General features: G+C 58.2%; 1 protein-coding gene across 3 annotated transcripts in view; it reads right to left on the reverse strand.

Moving 5' to 3' along the window:
- Nucleotides 1-13,982, reverse strand: part of ACTN1 (actinin alpha 1) — a 102,069-nt gene that overhangs the window by 38,268 nt on the left and 49,819 nt on the right. For all 3 annotated transcript variants that reach the window (XM_017349365.4, XM_017349364.4, XM_002719521.6), the window contains exons 2-3: nt 9,737-9,851; nt 3,938-4,057 (exon numbers count right to left, since the gene is read on the reverse strand). In XM_017349365.4, the coding sequence (XP_017204854.1) occupies nt 3,938-4,057; nt 9,737-9,851 (235 nt within the window). The remainder of the gene's footprint in view (nt 1-3,937; nt 4,058-9,736; nt 9,852-13,982) is intronic.

A 13,982-nucleotide genomic window follows, 5' to 3' on the forward strand; every position in this document is an offset into this window, starting at 1 on the left:
AACTTCATTTCATTAAGAATCAAAACCCATTTGGTAGCTCCACTGGCTTTTCAGCTGGGCACAAGCATGTGCTGGGGCTTGAAATGGGGTAGACTGATTCAACGCAGGCAGCGTCCACAAACCTTGACTGCCCACAGGGGTGAGAAAGGAAAGAATCGCATTTTTATAGGAGCGCTTTGGAAATCTGCAGAGAAGCCAGGCTCGTGTTACAGGGGCTGGGTGGAGGTGGGGGGCCCGGCAGATCTGCCACCTCTCGGCGGAGGGAACCCAGATGTGCAGGCTCTGCCCCTGGGGCAGCTGAGCCTGGGCTCCATTCTGGCAACTGCTCAGTTCATTTAACTGTAGAGTGTGGCTGATCACACCCACCTAACAAGCCTGCTGTGAGGGTCGGGGACAGCTGGGTGAAGTCTCCTGGCTGGCCAGGTGGGGCTGTTCCCACCCACCTTCTCTTTCCATCCCTCCTCCCCTCTGGTAGAGTCTTTTAAAAAAATCTAACTGGGAAGAGACAGAGAAACAGAGGTCTCCTATGCCTACAATGGCCGGCACTAGCTGGGACCGAAGCCGGGAGCTTGGAACTCAAACCAGGTCTCCTACATGGGTGGCAAGAACTCAACTACTTGAGCCATCATGGACTACAGGGTCTACAGGGTCTACACTGGCAGGAAGCTGGAGCCAGGGGCCTGAGCTGGGAACTGAACCCAGATGTTCCAAGGTAGGATGTGGGCATCTTAACCGCTAGGCTAAACACCTGCTCCTGGTAGAATCTTAAAAAAAAAAAAATAAACTGCTTTTTAAAAATTTCACTGGGGGTGGCCGGCGCCGCAGCTCACTAGGCTAATCCTCTGCCTAGTGGCGCCAGCACACCGGGTTCTAGTCCCGGTTGGGGCGCCGGATTCTGTCCCGGTTGCCCCTCTTCCAGGCCAGCTCTCTGCTGTGGCCTGGGAGTGCAGTGGAGGATGGCCCAGGTGCTTGGGCCCTGTACCCCATGGGAGACCAGGAAAAGCACCTGGCTCCTGGCTCCTGGCTCCTGGCATCGGATCAGCGCGGTGTGCCAGCCGCAGCGCGCCGGCCGCGGCAGCCATTGGAGGGTGAACCAACGGCAAAGGAAGACCTTTCTCTCTGTCTCTCTCACTGTCCACTCTGCCTGTCAAAAAAAAAAAAAAAAAAAAAAGAATTTCACTGGGGGCCAACATTGTGGAGTAGCAGGTAAAACCGCCACCTGCAACACCGACATCCCGTACGGGCTCTGGTTCATGTCCCGGCTGTTCCACTTTCCATCCAGCTCCCTGCTAATGTGGAAAAGCAGAGGAGGACACCCCAAGTGCTTGGGCCCCTGCACCTACGTGGGAGACCTGGAAGAAGCTCCTTGCTCCTGGCTTTGGCCTGGCCCAGTGCTGGCTGTTGAGGTCATCTGGGGAGTGAACCAGCCAATGGAAGACCTCTCTCTCGCTCTCTCCTGTCTCTCTCTGTAACTTTGCCTTTCAAATTAATAAATAAATCATTTTTTAAAAATTTCCTATCAGACGCAAAAAAAAGTTGGCTGAGCCCCACCTGACAGGGAACTCTGCCTGGGTCCCTGCACCCACCCAGCCGTGAGCCTCTCAAGAGTACAGATTATGTCTTCTACGCCCTGCGGCCCACCATGGTTCCTAACAGCATGAGGTCCACCGCAGGTGTTCCAGTAAGTGTTCAAAGGAGTTGCAGGTGGCGGGGTGCTCTGCTTTGTGCCTGGAAAGCAATTCTCTGCTTTTTAATAAGAAAGGACGTTTTGTTCTATTAAGGAAGAATAAACACTTGGCAGAAAAATGTGTAACTAAGCAGGCACAGAAGCCAAAGAAAACGCCATTCAGGTGGTCTGGTGCCAGCCCAGATGCCCACTGGGGCAGGGAAGGAGTGAATACGGTACATGGGCCTGGGAGAGCCACAGGGATGGGTTGAGTCTGAGTTAAACTGGACAGAACGTGTCCTTCTATGCAGGCCCAAAGACTCGAGCCATCTTCCGCTGCTTTCCCAGGCCACGGCAGAGAGCTGTATCGGAAGTGCAGTAGCCAGGATTTGAACCCGTGCCTGTAACATAAGGGATGCTGGCATCGCAGGAGGCGGCTTTACCTGATGCACCTCGATTTCTACAAGAAAGGGACTCCCATCGCCTGGAGAGGAGAGGTCTGCTCCCACGGACTTCCTGGTGCATTCCTCTGGTGCCACACACACACCTGCATTTCGGCTCGGGCTTGACCAGTGACTGACCCTGAGCAAGGAACGCGACGTCTGCAAGTAGCTGTTTGCCTCTTTGTCCAACAAGGACCACACGTAGAGCCGCCTCCTAGGGGCGGCAACGCTGGTGGACAAGGTTCAAGTACCCGCCAGCCCGAGTGTTGAGAACTCCCAGCCACGGCTGTACCCTGAATGAATGCGTGCGTGAGGCTGTGTGTCAGGTACCTGGCATCACGCAGCAGGTGCCAGCAGGTGTCTGCTGGATCCATAGCCAAGTTTCTCAAGGGTTGGAGTATTTGAAACCCCTCACCCCCACCCCCAACACCTGCACTCAACCAGTTGTGCTGGGGCAGGTGTTTGGTGCAGGGGTTAAGACACTGCTTGGGGAGGCCGGGGTTGTGGTGTACGTAGTAGGCAGAGCCTCCGCCTTTGGTGCCGGCATCCCACCCGGGCACCAGTTCGTGTCCCGGCTGCTTCTCCTCCAATCCAGCTCTCTGCTTCTGGCCTGGGAAAGCAGTGGAGGATGGTCCAAGTCTTTGAGCTCCTGTACCCACATGGGAGACCTGAAAGAAGCTCCTGGCTCCTGGCTTCAGATCGGCTCAGCTCCAGCCACTGTGGCCATTTGGGGAATGAACCAACAGATGGAAGAAGACCTCTCTCTCTGTCTCTCCATCTCTCTGTAACTCTACTTCTCAGATAAATAAATGAATGTTATAAAAAATAAAAAAGACACTGCACGGGACCCCTGCATCCCATACTGGGGTGCCTGTGCCCGCGTCCTGGCTCTGCTCCTGATTCCAGCTTCCTGCTAACGCGCACCCTGGAAGGCGGCAGGTGCAAGGGTTCCTACTGCCCCCACGAAAGACCTGGATTGTGTTCCTGGGCTGTTGCAGGCATGTGCAGAGTGAACCAAAGGGTGAGAGAGCCCTCTGTGTTTTCTGTCTGCCTTCAAATAAATAAATAACCGTTGAAAAAAAGGCAACTGTTCTACCTCCTTGTAATCATAAAGCTAGTATGAAGGGACTTCAAAAAGTGTAAGGAATAATGGAACTAAAAGACATGTTTATTTTGGTGCACAACATTTTTTGAAATCCAAGCATACTTTTTTTCACAATATCCAATTTCCATGAATGTTTTGAAGACTTCTTGTAATGGTTTAAACAGCTTTAGAAAAAGTGTTCCTAAGTGAAAGCAAAAAAAAAAAAAAAAACCACCAACCTCCCCCCCCCCCCCCCCAAAAAAAAATACCTCGAGAAGCTGCATTGCAGGGAAAGGCTACTGAGGATGTCAGGACGTCCCTAAGGCCTCGCATCCAGCAGCCTCCCGGGGGCTCCCGGGGCCTCGGGCACCCCGCAGCCGCCCCCCCCCGGCCATGACACCACACACCCTCCCTCACCCTCCCTCCCGGGCACAGAGCTGTCTGCTTCAGGCAGCACAGTTCAGCCAGGCCTGTGCAAGAGGCGGCCTCTGCCCCTGCAGGGTTCCACGGCGCCAGCAGTTGGCAGAGGAAGTGGAGGGTGGGAAGCGGGACGAGAGTCCTTGGCTGGGGCAGGGCGGAGGCTGGAAGGGCCGCGTGAAGGAAGCACAGGCTGAGCAGATGGAGGTGCTGGGCACCCGCTTCCAAACGCCCCCAGCGATGAGGGGACCCAGGATTCAGTGGAGAAAAGGCCCGGGGAACAAGAAGGAGCAGGAGCGGAGGTGGCTGGGGGCGGCGCGCACTCACCTTCGGCGCCGATGGACACCAACTTGACGCCTTTGCTGGCTATGAAATCCAGGGCCTTGTTGACGTTGGAGATCTTGTGCACCCTCATCTTGCCTCTCTCCGGCTTGGCCAAGCGTTCGCCTGAGTAGACGGAGAAGGCAGAAGGGAGGTGAGAGCCCCTCCCCCAGGAGCCAGGGCTACTGCTGCCAGGCCTGCCTCCCGGGCACACCTTGGGCAGGTGCAGGTGCAGGGGTGCGTGCATGCATGCATCTCTCTCTCTCTCTCTCTCTCGGGCACTGCAGAAAGCCACCCTGGTGGGAACGCAAGGGTGGGTCCAGATCTAAACCCACCTGCATCCCCTCCTCATGTGTTAGCAGGCCCCCAAACCCACGCACGCCAGGGATTTGGCTGGGTACTAGGAAGAGGGGGCTGAACAACGGCTTTTTGCCTTTACGTAATTATAGCCCAGGAGCAGAGACAGGACCTTAAACAGAGAAACACACAAATACATACATACAGTGACATTCACCAAGAAGGATCAATGCTCTTCCAAAGAGGAGGAGGAGGAGGAGGAGGCTAAGGAGGAGGAGGGAAGAACCGAGGAGGAACAGGAAGGGCCTGCGTCTCTGCAGCCGGGCAGCCGCCACAAGGAACAGAATCACAGAAGGAACAGCATGTGCAAAGCCTGTTCTGTCCTGGGGGGGGGGGGGGCGCAGGTCACCATGGAGCATTCTGGGAAAGTTCCCTGGGTTTAGATGGAGTTGCCTACAGTGTCCCCCCTCCTCATTTGAGGACAGCGCTGTTGTCCTGGGACACTGCCCCCCGCCCCGAGGAGCACCCACAGCCCAGCTCAACACCAGCCCTCAGCCCTCCTGTAGCCCTTACCGCCCCCCGCCCCCACCGCCAGCTTCCACGAAGGAGTTTCTGGAACTGTGGGCAGGCGGGTGCGGGAGCGGCTCTGCAAGTCCCCATGAAGAGCACGCTTATGCCACAGCAGAGCGCGACCAGAGACCTCTAGAAAGGACTGAAAACTCTCTAAATGCAGCTCGCACGGCCGCACCCCAGCAAGGGTGCACCGAGCTGTCAGAGCCTCTAAGGGTGCAAGGACCCCAGAACACTGAGAGCCGGGCCCTCAGGACCCCCGCGCCCGCCCAGTCTCAGCCTGGCCCAGCCACCCCCACAGCATGGCGTTGGTCCAGCAGCTGTGAGGCCGGGCCAGGCCCACCCTGTCGGAGCAGCGGCCAGCCAGCTTCTGGAAGCCGGCAGACTTCCTGCCCCAGATAGGATCTGGCTGTCAGCTCCCGGGGAAGCACAGCTGCCTTTTTATTAAATCAAGACTTTGCACTTGGAGCTCTCCCAAAGCTGAGGCCACTGCCCGGCAAAGCACCCCCCAGACCCAGGGCAGGCGAGACCCGCGGCAGAGACAGGGCAGAAGCACGATCCTCACTGGAAGGCTACTCTCACCGCGGCCCCTGTCCCCGGGCGCTGCCAAACCTGAGCTCTGTGGGCACTTGCCGGCTGGCTGTGCGTGCTGGCTGGGCGGGACCCCACCATGAGGACAGTGGACAGGGAGGGAGAACATTCCTAGGCCTGGGTCAGCGGTTCTCAACCTTTAGTGGGCACAGAATCACCTGGAGGACTGGCTCAACTCTGGACTGCTGCCCCCACCACCACCACCAGGAATCTGCATTTTGACCGGCAGACCTGCTGATTCTGATGTGGGTGGTCCAGGGGCCAGGCTTGGAGAACCTCTGCGGGTAGCATCCCTCTTCCTTCCCCTTGTCCCTGGCCACCTTCCCGCCTCCAAAGACGCTTGGGAGCAGAAGGCAGTGTCTTGCTGGCCAGATCTCCCCCAGCCACGGGAAGACACACACACAAGGGCTGGCTGACCCTCGGCTGAGGCTGCACCTGGTCGGTCACACACTGGGGGTCATGCAGCTGGGGCTCTGGACAGCCAGCCATTCTCCTGTCTCTGGAGTGTCACTCGCTTGCCACATACAGCTCTTAGCACCCAAGTCACAGAGACGAAGCCCTACCCCAAGGGGCTCAGTGTGGAGTGGGAAGAAAACAAACTGTGCCCAGAGCAAATACACTTGGGGTGGCCTAGCGGATAGGATACCTGCATCCCACATCAGAGTGCCTGGCTCCAGCTCCCCACCAATGCACAAACCTGGAGATAGTGCCGATGGCTCAAGTAATTGGGTTCCTGCCATTCACACGGGAGGCCTGTATTGAGCTTCTGGCTCCCTGGCCCAGCCCTGGTCACTGTGGGTGTCTGGGGAGGGAAGCAGCAAGTGGGAGGTCTCCCTCTCTCTGGATCATTAGTTGATTTTTATTTCATTTTTAAATATTTATTTATTTGAAAGGCAGAGAATTACAGAAAGGCAGAGGCTAAGAGAAAGAGAGAGAGAGAGAGATCTTCTATCCACTGGTTCAATGGCCACAACGGCTGCTGCTGGGCCAATCCGAAGCCAGAAGCCTGGAGCTTCTCTGGGTCTCCCACGTGGGTGCAGGGGCCCAAGGACTTGGCCATCCTCCACTGCTTTCCCAGGCCATAGCAGAGACCTGGATCAGAAGTGGAGCATCCGGGTCTGGAACCAGCACCCCATATACTACAGGTCGTGGCCACAGCGCTGGCCCCCATTAGTTGATTTTAAAAACTGATGAGACCACATGGTGAGTGACACACTAGAAGGCCACCAGGTGCAGAGACAGGCCAGGGGGGCGGGGCAGTGGAAGGTGAGGGAGGTCTTCCTGGAAGAAGTCCCAAGCTGGGTTTCTGGGTTGATTCTTTGTTATTGCTGTTGTGTGTATTTTTAAAAATTATTTATTTTATTTATTTGAAAGTTACAGAGAGAGGTAGAGACAGAGAGAGAGGTCTTCCATCCGCTGGTTCACTCCCCAGATGGCCGCAACAGCTGGAGCTGCGCTAATCTGAAGCCAGGAGCCAGGAGCTTCTTCTGGGTCTCCCACATGGGTGCAGGGGCCCAAGGACTTGGGCCATCCTCTACTGCTTTCCCAGGCCACAGCAGAGAACTGGATTGGAAGAGGAGCAGCTGGGACTGGAACCGGTGCCCATATGGGATGCTGGCGCTTCAGGCCAGGGCTTTAACACACTGCGCCACAGCGCTGGCCCCTGCTGTTGTGTTTTAAGATTTATTCATTTGCAAGGCAGACTGACAGGAGAGAGGAAGAGACAGAGAAAGAGAAAGACATCTTCCATTTGTTGGTTCACTTTCCAAATGGCCAGGAGCCAGGAACTCCATCGTGGTCTCCCATGTGGGTGGAAGGGGCCCAACCACTTGGGGCCATCTTCCCTATTTTCCCAGGTACATTAGCAGGGAGCTGAATTAGAAGTGCAGCAGCCGGGACTCGAACCGGCGTCTCAAGCAACGACTTAACCCACTGCACCACAACGCTGGCCCCCTGCACGCCGAGTTTTACAGAATGAAAGTGAGCAGCGCCCAGCTGGCTCGTTGGTTTCTACTTGGGAACTCTTGGAGGAAGAGACAGGAAAGGACTTTCTCAAAGGCGGTCGGTCAGAGGAAAACAGTGTGGCAGTGCCTCAAAAAAATGACACACAAAATTCCCACATGACCCAACAACTGCACCTCTGGGTACGTGCCCCGAAAAACTCAACACAGGGCCTCAAAATCATGTAGCTGTACGCCCAGGTCCAGGGCAGGGGGAACAAGCCAAGTGTTCATCAGCAGATACATGGACAGAGTGTGGTAACGCCTACAATGGAACATCACTCATCATTAAACAGAGAGGAAAGTCTGACACATGCTCCGACACAGCCGCACCTGGAGGACACTCAACTCAGTGAAATGAGCCAGACACAAAGGACGAGCCCTGTGCGCTCACCTGTGGAGGCCCCTGCAGTGGGCGGGGGGTGGAAAGTAGAATGGAGGGTGCCGGGGCGGGGGAGCGGGGCGCACGGGAAGTCAGTGTCCCGTGGGGACACACCTTGACTTTGGGAAGCGGAAAATGACCTGGAGCTGGACGGTTACAGGACAGCGTGACTGTGCTCAGTGCCACTGGACCGCACACTCACAAATGGTCCAAACGGTAAAACGCACACACACACACACACACACACACACAACCTGAATTTTAAAGTAAAAGGCAGTTAGCGCTTGCGCAGAGGCACGGGGAACCAGGGAGCAAGCGCACCTGGGGAGAGCCACAAGTCTCCCAGTGTGGCAGAGGGTCTGAGCTCCGATACCTTTTTGGGAAGAGTTAGTGGAAAACAAAGCAGGTGCCAGCTCCCCCAGGATCCTGCAAGCTGCTAAGGAATGCAGCCGGCCGGCTCAAAGCCCTGGGGAGGCGGCAAGGACTGTGAGCGAGGAACAGCCTGACCATATTTGGGCTGCCACGCGATCCCTGGATCCCTCTGGCCGCGGGCAGGGGAGGGGCCACAGGGAGGAGCAGCGGGGGCACTGGAGGCCTGGCTGGCGTCATCCAGGTAGGAGCTGACCCAGGCAGAGGGGTTCAAAGGAGGATTGTGAACAGGACAGAATGGGGACAGCTGGAAAGAGGAACAAAGAAAGGCAGTGGGCGGTTCCCAGATTAGGGTTAGGAGACAAGAGGGTGGTGAGGGCCAGGCCTGGTGTGGGACATCAGGGTGGATGAGCCCCCCAGGGAGGTGGTTAGGAGGGGCCTCGAAGTCCAGCTCTCTGCTATGGCCAGGGAGTGCAGTGGAGGATGGCCCAAGTGCTTGGGTCCTGCACCCCATGGGAGACCAGGAGAAGCACCTGGCTCCTGGCTTCGGATCAGCGCAGCGCGCCAGCCATAGCAACCATTTCGGGGGTGAACCAACAGAAGGAAGACCTTTCTCTCTCTGTCTCTCTCACTGTCCACTCTGCCTGTCAAAAAAAAAAAAAGGGGGGGGGGACCTAGAGGGAGAGGCCCAGGCTGAGACTGGTTCTCAGGCTCACCAGCATCAAGGAGGGAGGTTCAGGGAAGACAGTGGCCGAGACTACCCAGTGGGTAAAGCAAGGCCAGGCTCTCCGGGACCACCGGCCTTCGAGGGACGGGAGAGGCAAGTGTCCACCAGAAGGCTGGAGCCGGTCCTGCAGACCTCTGGGGAAGCGGAGTGGCTGCTGGGCAGCATGGAGCCATGATTTGGAGCTGGTCACCCCCGGTGACATCCTGGCATTTTAGAGGAAAAAGGACCTCCTAGGCCGTGCTTGAAAATCTCTTTATGAGAAAGAAAGGCAAAGCACTCATGCAAGCCACGTGGAGAGCCGGTAGCAGAGCCAACCAGAAGCAAGACCCATTCTCCTGGAATTCACGGACATCATCCCCAGCGTGTCTGCAGGGGCCCGGAGCCAAGGGCTCAGGACGGGAGCCCGGGGCCGAGGGCTCAGCACGGGGGCCGGGGGCTCAGGACGGGGGCCGAGGGCTCAGCACGGGGGCCGGGGGCTCAGGACGGGGGCCAGGGCCGAGGGCTCAGCATGGGGGCCGAGGGCTCAGGACGGGGGCCGAGGGCTCAGCACGGGGGCCGGGGGCTCAGCACGGGGGCCGGGGGCTCAGGACGGGGGCCCGGGGCCGAGGGCTCAGGACGGGGGCCGAGGGCTCAGCACGGTGGCCGGGGGCTCAGGACGGGGGCCCGGGGCCGAGGGCTCAGCACGGGGGCCGGGGGCTCAGCACAGGGGCCGAGGGCTCAGGACGGGGGCCGAGGGCTCAGCACGGGGGCCCGGGGCCGAGGGCTCAGCACGGGGGCCGAGGGCTCAGCACGGGGGCCGGGGGCTCAGGACGGGGGCCCGGGGCCGAGGGCTCAGCACGGGGGCCGGGGGCTCAGCACGGGGGCCTCACCTGAGATGACCTCCAGCAGCAGCATGAGCTTCAGGCCGTCCCGAAAGTCCTCCTCGATGTTCTCGATCTGCGTGCCCGCCTTCCGGAGGTGGGAGTTGCACCATGCCGTGAACGTCTGGGCAAAGGCAAGGACAGCAAGGGTCAGTCTCTGCCTCGAGTCACACGGGCCCCGAGACCCTCGACAAGACCCGCCTGCCTGGTGCGGTTCTGTAGAAGAGGCTGGACGGGCCAGCGGTGGCCGGGGGGGGCAGGCACGCGCTCGGTAGAGCCCACACAACCTCCGAGCATGGCCGTTCCGAGAGTCTCGCTGCACCCCATCAGCCAGGTGGTGGGCAGCAGCTGAGGCGGCCCACGCAGAGGGCACCAGCGTGATGGGTGAAGGGGCACCACCCTTAACACCGCCCTCCCAGCCCCCTCCCCGCCACATTCCCAAGCACCGAGATTCCATTCTGAACAAGTCACCTCTTAGCTTAGGCGGCTTTGTTTCACTGTTCTGCAGTTTTAAGACAGAGTAACCGAGAGGTAACATGCTGAGCCTCACCGACACCCCTGGATAAACCAGCTTATGAGAGCCTGTCCCACTTGGTGGCCAGCCGAGACAAAGGATTGTTGCGGGCACAGTTCAGAGGCACAGTGTTGGGATAGGCAGGGTAAGAATCCGTGTGTGTGTGTGTGTGTGTGTGTGTGTCTGTGTTGGGGCAGGGCAGGGACACTTCACGCTGAAGAAAGGGAACCTAAGGAAGTTAGATGCAAAGGCATCAACTTCGCAGCTTCTTTTCTCTAGGAAGGCCAACAACGACGGAACAGGACAACCACCAAGCTGTCAACTGCCAATAGCGCCACCTAGTGGCTCAAACAAGGAACAGGGTGACGCAGCAATGTCACATGTCCATCTGAAACCTGGCCCAGAGTCTCTCCCCACCCGTCTCCGTCTGCACCAGCCAGAGAAAAAAGCCCTTTTGCTTTAGATCCAAACCATTCTTGAGCAACGTCAGACCTCTCTGCACCCCGTGAAGCCACGAGCCAGTGTTCGGCTCACCCAACAACAGGGCATCGGTTTTCTTCCTAGCTGCCCTTCCAAGTCCAAGGTGGACAGCACATTCTCCATTCCCCATGGTAGCAACCAGGACAGCAGTGTTCCTCCCCCGAGGGAAGGCCACCAGACCCGTGCCCCTCCCCCGCCCTTCCTCCTTCCCTGGGGAACTCCGAGGTGAAGTGTCCACAAGTGGACGGGGGCTGGAGACAGCCCCAGCGAGTATCAGGAGGAAAGAAATGGCTGCTGGGGAACAGGGAGGGGCGACGTCACTCCGTGCAGACAGGAAGTACCAACAGCATGACACACACACACCCCCAACTTTGGGCCCTGTCTTCAAATTCATTCACTTACCTATTTATTTATTTATTATTTATGTATTTGGAAGGCTGAGAGCCGGACTGAGATCACTCATCTGCTGGCTCCCTCCACAGATGCCTGCACCAGCTGGGGCTTGGGCCAGGCCGAAGCCAGGAGAACTCCGTCCAGGTCTCCCATGCGGGTGGCAACAACCCACGTCCTTGAGCCATCCCCTGCTGCCACCCAGGGTGTGCGTCAGCAGGAAGCTGGAATCAGGAGCCCTCAAATCCGGGCACCCGGATATGAGATGCAAGCACCCCAAAGGGCATTCTAACCCCTGCAGCGAATGCCCAGCCTGGGCCCTGTCTCTAAATCATGTCTCACAAGCAACTGACCCAGCTTGGGAGCCATCTCTCCCAGCTACAGCCACCTCTCTCTGCTGGAGGCCAGCCCACCGCCAGGACGCAGAGGCTGGGGGCGCAGATGCCACCCCAGGCTCCAGGAGGACCAGCGCACAGATCATGGGGTGTGGGCGGGAGGGGCGTATCCAGAACCTTCAGCCTGCAACGTCCTCCCAAGACAGCTTCAAGATGTGATTTAAAAGATGTTTGCTTTGCTACAAAATTTTGAGATCCGTGCATAGTTTTTCCATAATATGATTGTCTGTAAACCTTCTGGAGACCCTACGTAAGCACTGAAAAATGTGTATTTTTCAATTGCACTTGCCATGAACTTTTGGAAGTCCCCTCATAGGTCTTGTTGGGTAACTTACGCTCATCTTTCAAGATTGCGCAAAGACATCACTTCCTCCAGGAGGCCTGCCTGGGTTGGGCACAGGACCCATGGCACCCTCCGTTCATTCCGTCACTGCCTGCACCTGTCTGCCCCTCACCCCCGGACTGGGAGCCCCTGGTGCTCACCGCTGCATCCCTGAGTCACAGGACAGAGTTCAGGCTACAGCAGTGAACAGAACAGCAGGTCCCTGCCTTGCTCAGCAGGCCTTCTAGGCAAGAGCAGAAAAACTGGGCAACTGGGGGAGCAGCTGAAGCTCCCGTGACAGCCCCTGGAGATCCAGGCGCACCTCGTGGGCGAGGCTGTGTTGTACTGGGGCCAGGAGTAAAGAGGCAACAATGCACCTAGGGCCCGTGGGATGGCGGAAGACGGTGCAGATGGACAGGTGCAGCAGGGCAGGAGAGAGGTGCACCTGGCGTCCCTTCTCCAGCCCTGGCAGGCGGGGGGCGGGGGGAGGAGGGTCCCTGGCTTCCATTTCCATTGCATTCTAACTTTTTCTGAAGATCCCTCATACATTTTATTTTGGCCTTGCACCTTCTCTCCCAGCTGTCGCCCGTCCATGTCAGCTGGCCCAGTGTCACCGCACTGTCCATTTACATTGGGGCGGGGGCGCTGTTTCCATGGGCCCATGACCTACGGCTTCCTCCTGCCCCGGGAGGGGAACTGGTCAGCCTAAGCAACTCAAAGCGACAGGGTCAGGTCCGAGGTGGTTGGGGTCCCGGCGGGGGGCTGAGGAGTCTCCAGGTTAGCTGCCCCCCCTGGGGGGGGTGAGGGGTGGAGGGTGGAGGGGACTGGGAGTGGGAGGAAGGAGGAAGAGGCCACTTTTGTAAAAAGACACTGCTTTTGCAAGAGGAACCGTGCTGTTGACAGCAGCCAGCCCCATTTCCGGGGGAAGCTGGGCCCCAGGAGACAAAAACACACCTGTGTTTGCTCAGCTCTCCCGGGACAAAGCCCCGGCTCTGAGCCCTGGCTCTGAGGTTTTGCTAAGATTCTCAACCCCCCTTCCCTAATCCTTGTGCCCCACTGGGTCCTGGGTCCTGCCGATGCCCCCCAGCACCTCCAAAGTAGGCAAGTCCCCCCCGGCCTGGGCAGCAGCCCCACAACACTCAGGCATGCGCGGGAGGTCCACACGCACTATTTACTGGCTGTGTGACCTTCAGATTAACCCCCTGGAACTTCAGTTCCCTTAGCCATAAAATGGGGCTGCTCACAGCACTTCATTAAAGTCAACAGGATTAGCTCTTTTTAGTTGGAAAGGCAGAGACAGAGAGAGATATCCTGTCCCTTGGTTCACCTCCCAAATGCCTGCTGTAGCCGGGTCTGGGCCAAGCCAAAAAGCCAGGAGCCCAGAATTCAATCTGGACCTCCCACGTGGGTGGCAGGAACCCAAATACTTGAGCCACCCATCACCTGCTGCTTCCCAGGGTGCCCGTTAGCAGGAAGCTGGGATCAGAAGCAGAGGCCCCAGGGTCAGGCAAGGAGGAAAAGCCAGCAAGGCTCAGGGACGCCCACGGCCCCTCAGCCTCCAGCCTGGTGCCCTGTGTGGTGGGCAGCACGACCCCAGCGGGTTGATGGTACAGCTCCATCCACGTTAAGGCCAAGGGGTTGCCTGCCTGCAGCCCAGCCAGGCCCTGTCCTAGCTGAACTCCCTCCAGCCCCAGGAGCCCTCTGCCTCCCGGAGCCACACTAGGAAAGGATGGAGCTTCTAGGGTCCCCTCTTCCACCAGGCTGGGACGGGCTCAGAGAGTTTGGCTGGGGCTAGCTCTGTTCCCAGCAGCCTGCTCAGCTTCGTCCTGCACAGCCTGGAGGGGCTTGGACAGAGAGGGAGGAGCTGAGAGAGAACCTGGCCCCCTGCTCAATGTCTTCCTGACCCTGAAGTGTCCACCCCATCATCTGCTCTACAGGTGTTTGCGGAAGGAAAGAGCAAGTGGCCACACTCGAGCTGGGGGTTGCTAAAGGACCTGGCCAGGCTCCAGCAGGGCCAGGGCGGGGAACGGAGCTGGCCAGAGAGAGACAGAGAAGCACCTTTGTCCGTCCGTCTTCTCCCCGGGTCTCACCCTGGTCCGACAGGCTCCTCCCGGATCTTACCGGTGTCTCTTTCACAACTATCACGTCGATACA

The sequence above is a fragment of the Oryctolagus cuniculus genome, chromosome 20 (genome assembly GCF_051225735.1).
Source record: "Oryctolagus cuniculus isolate XC-2025 breed Fujian yellow rabbit chromosome 20, ASM5122573v1, whole genome shotgun sequence".
Taxonomy (NCBI): domain Eukaryota; kingdom Metazoa; phylum Chordata; class Mammalia; order Lagomorpha; family Leporidae; genus Oryctolagus; species Oryctolagus cuniculus.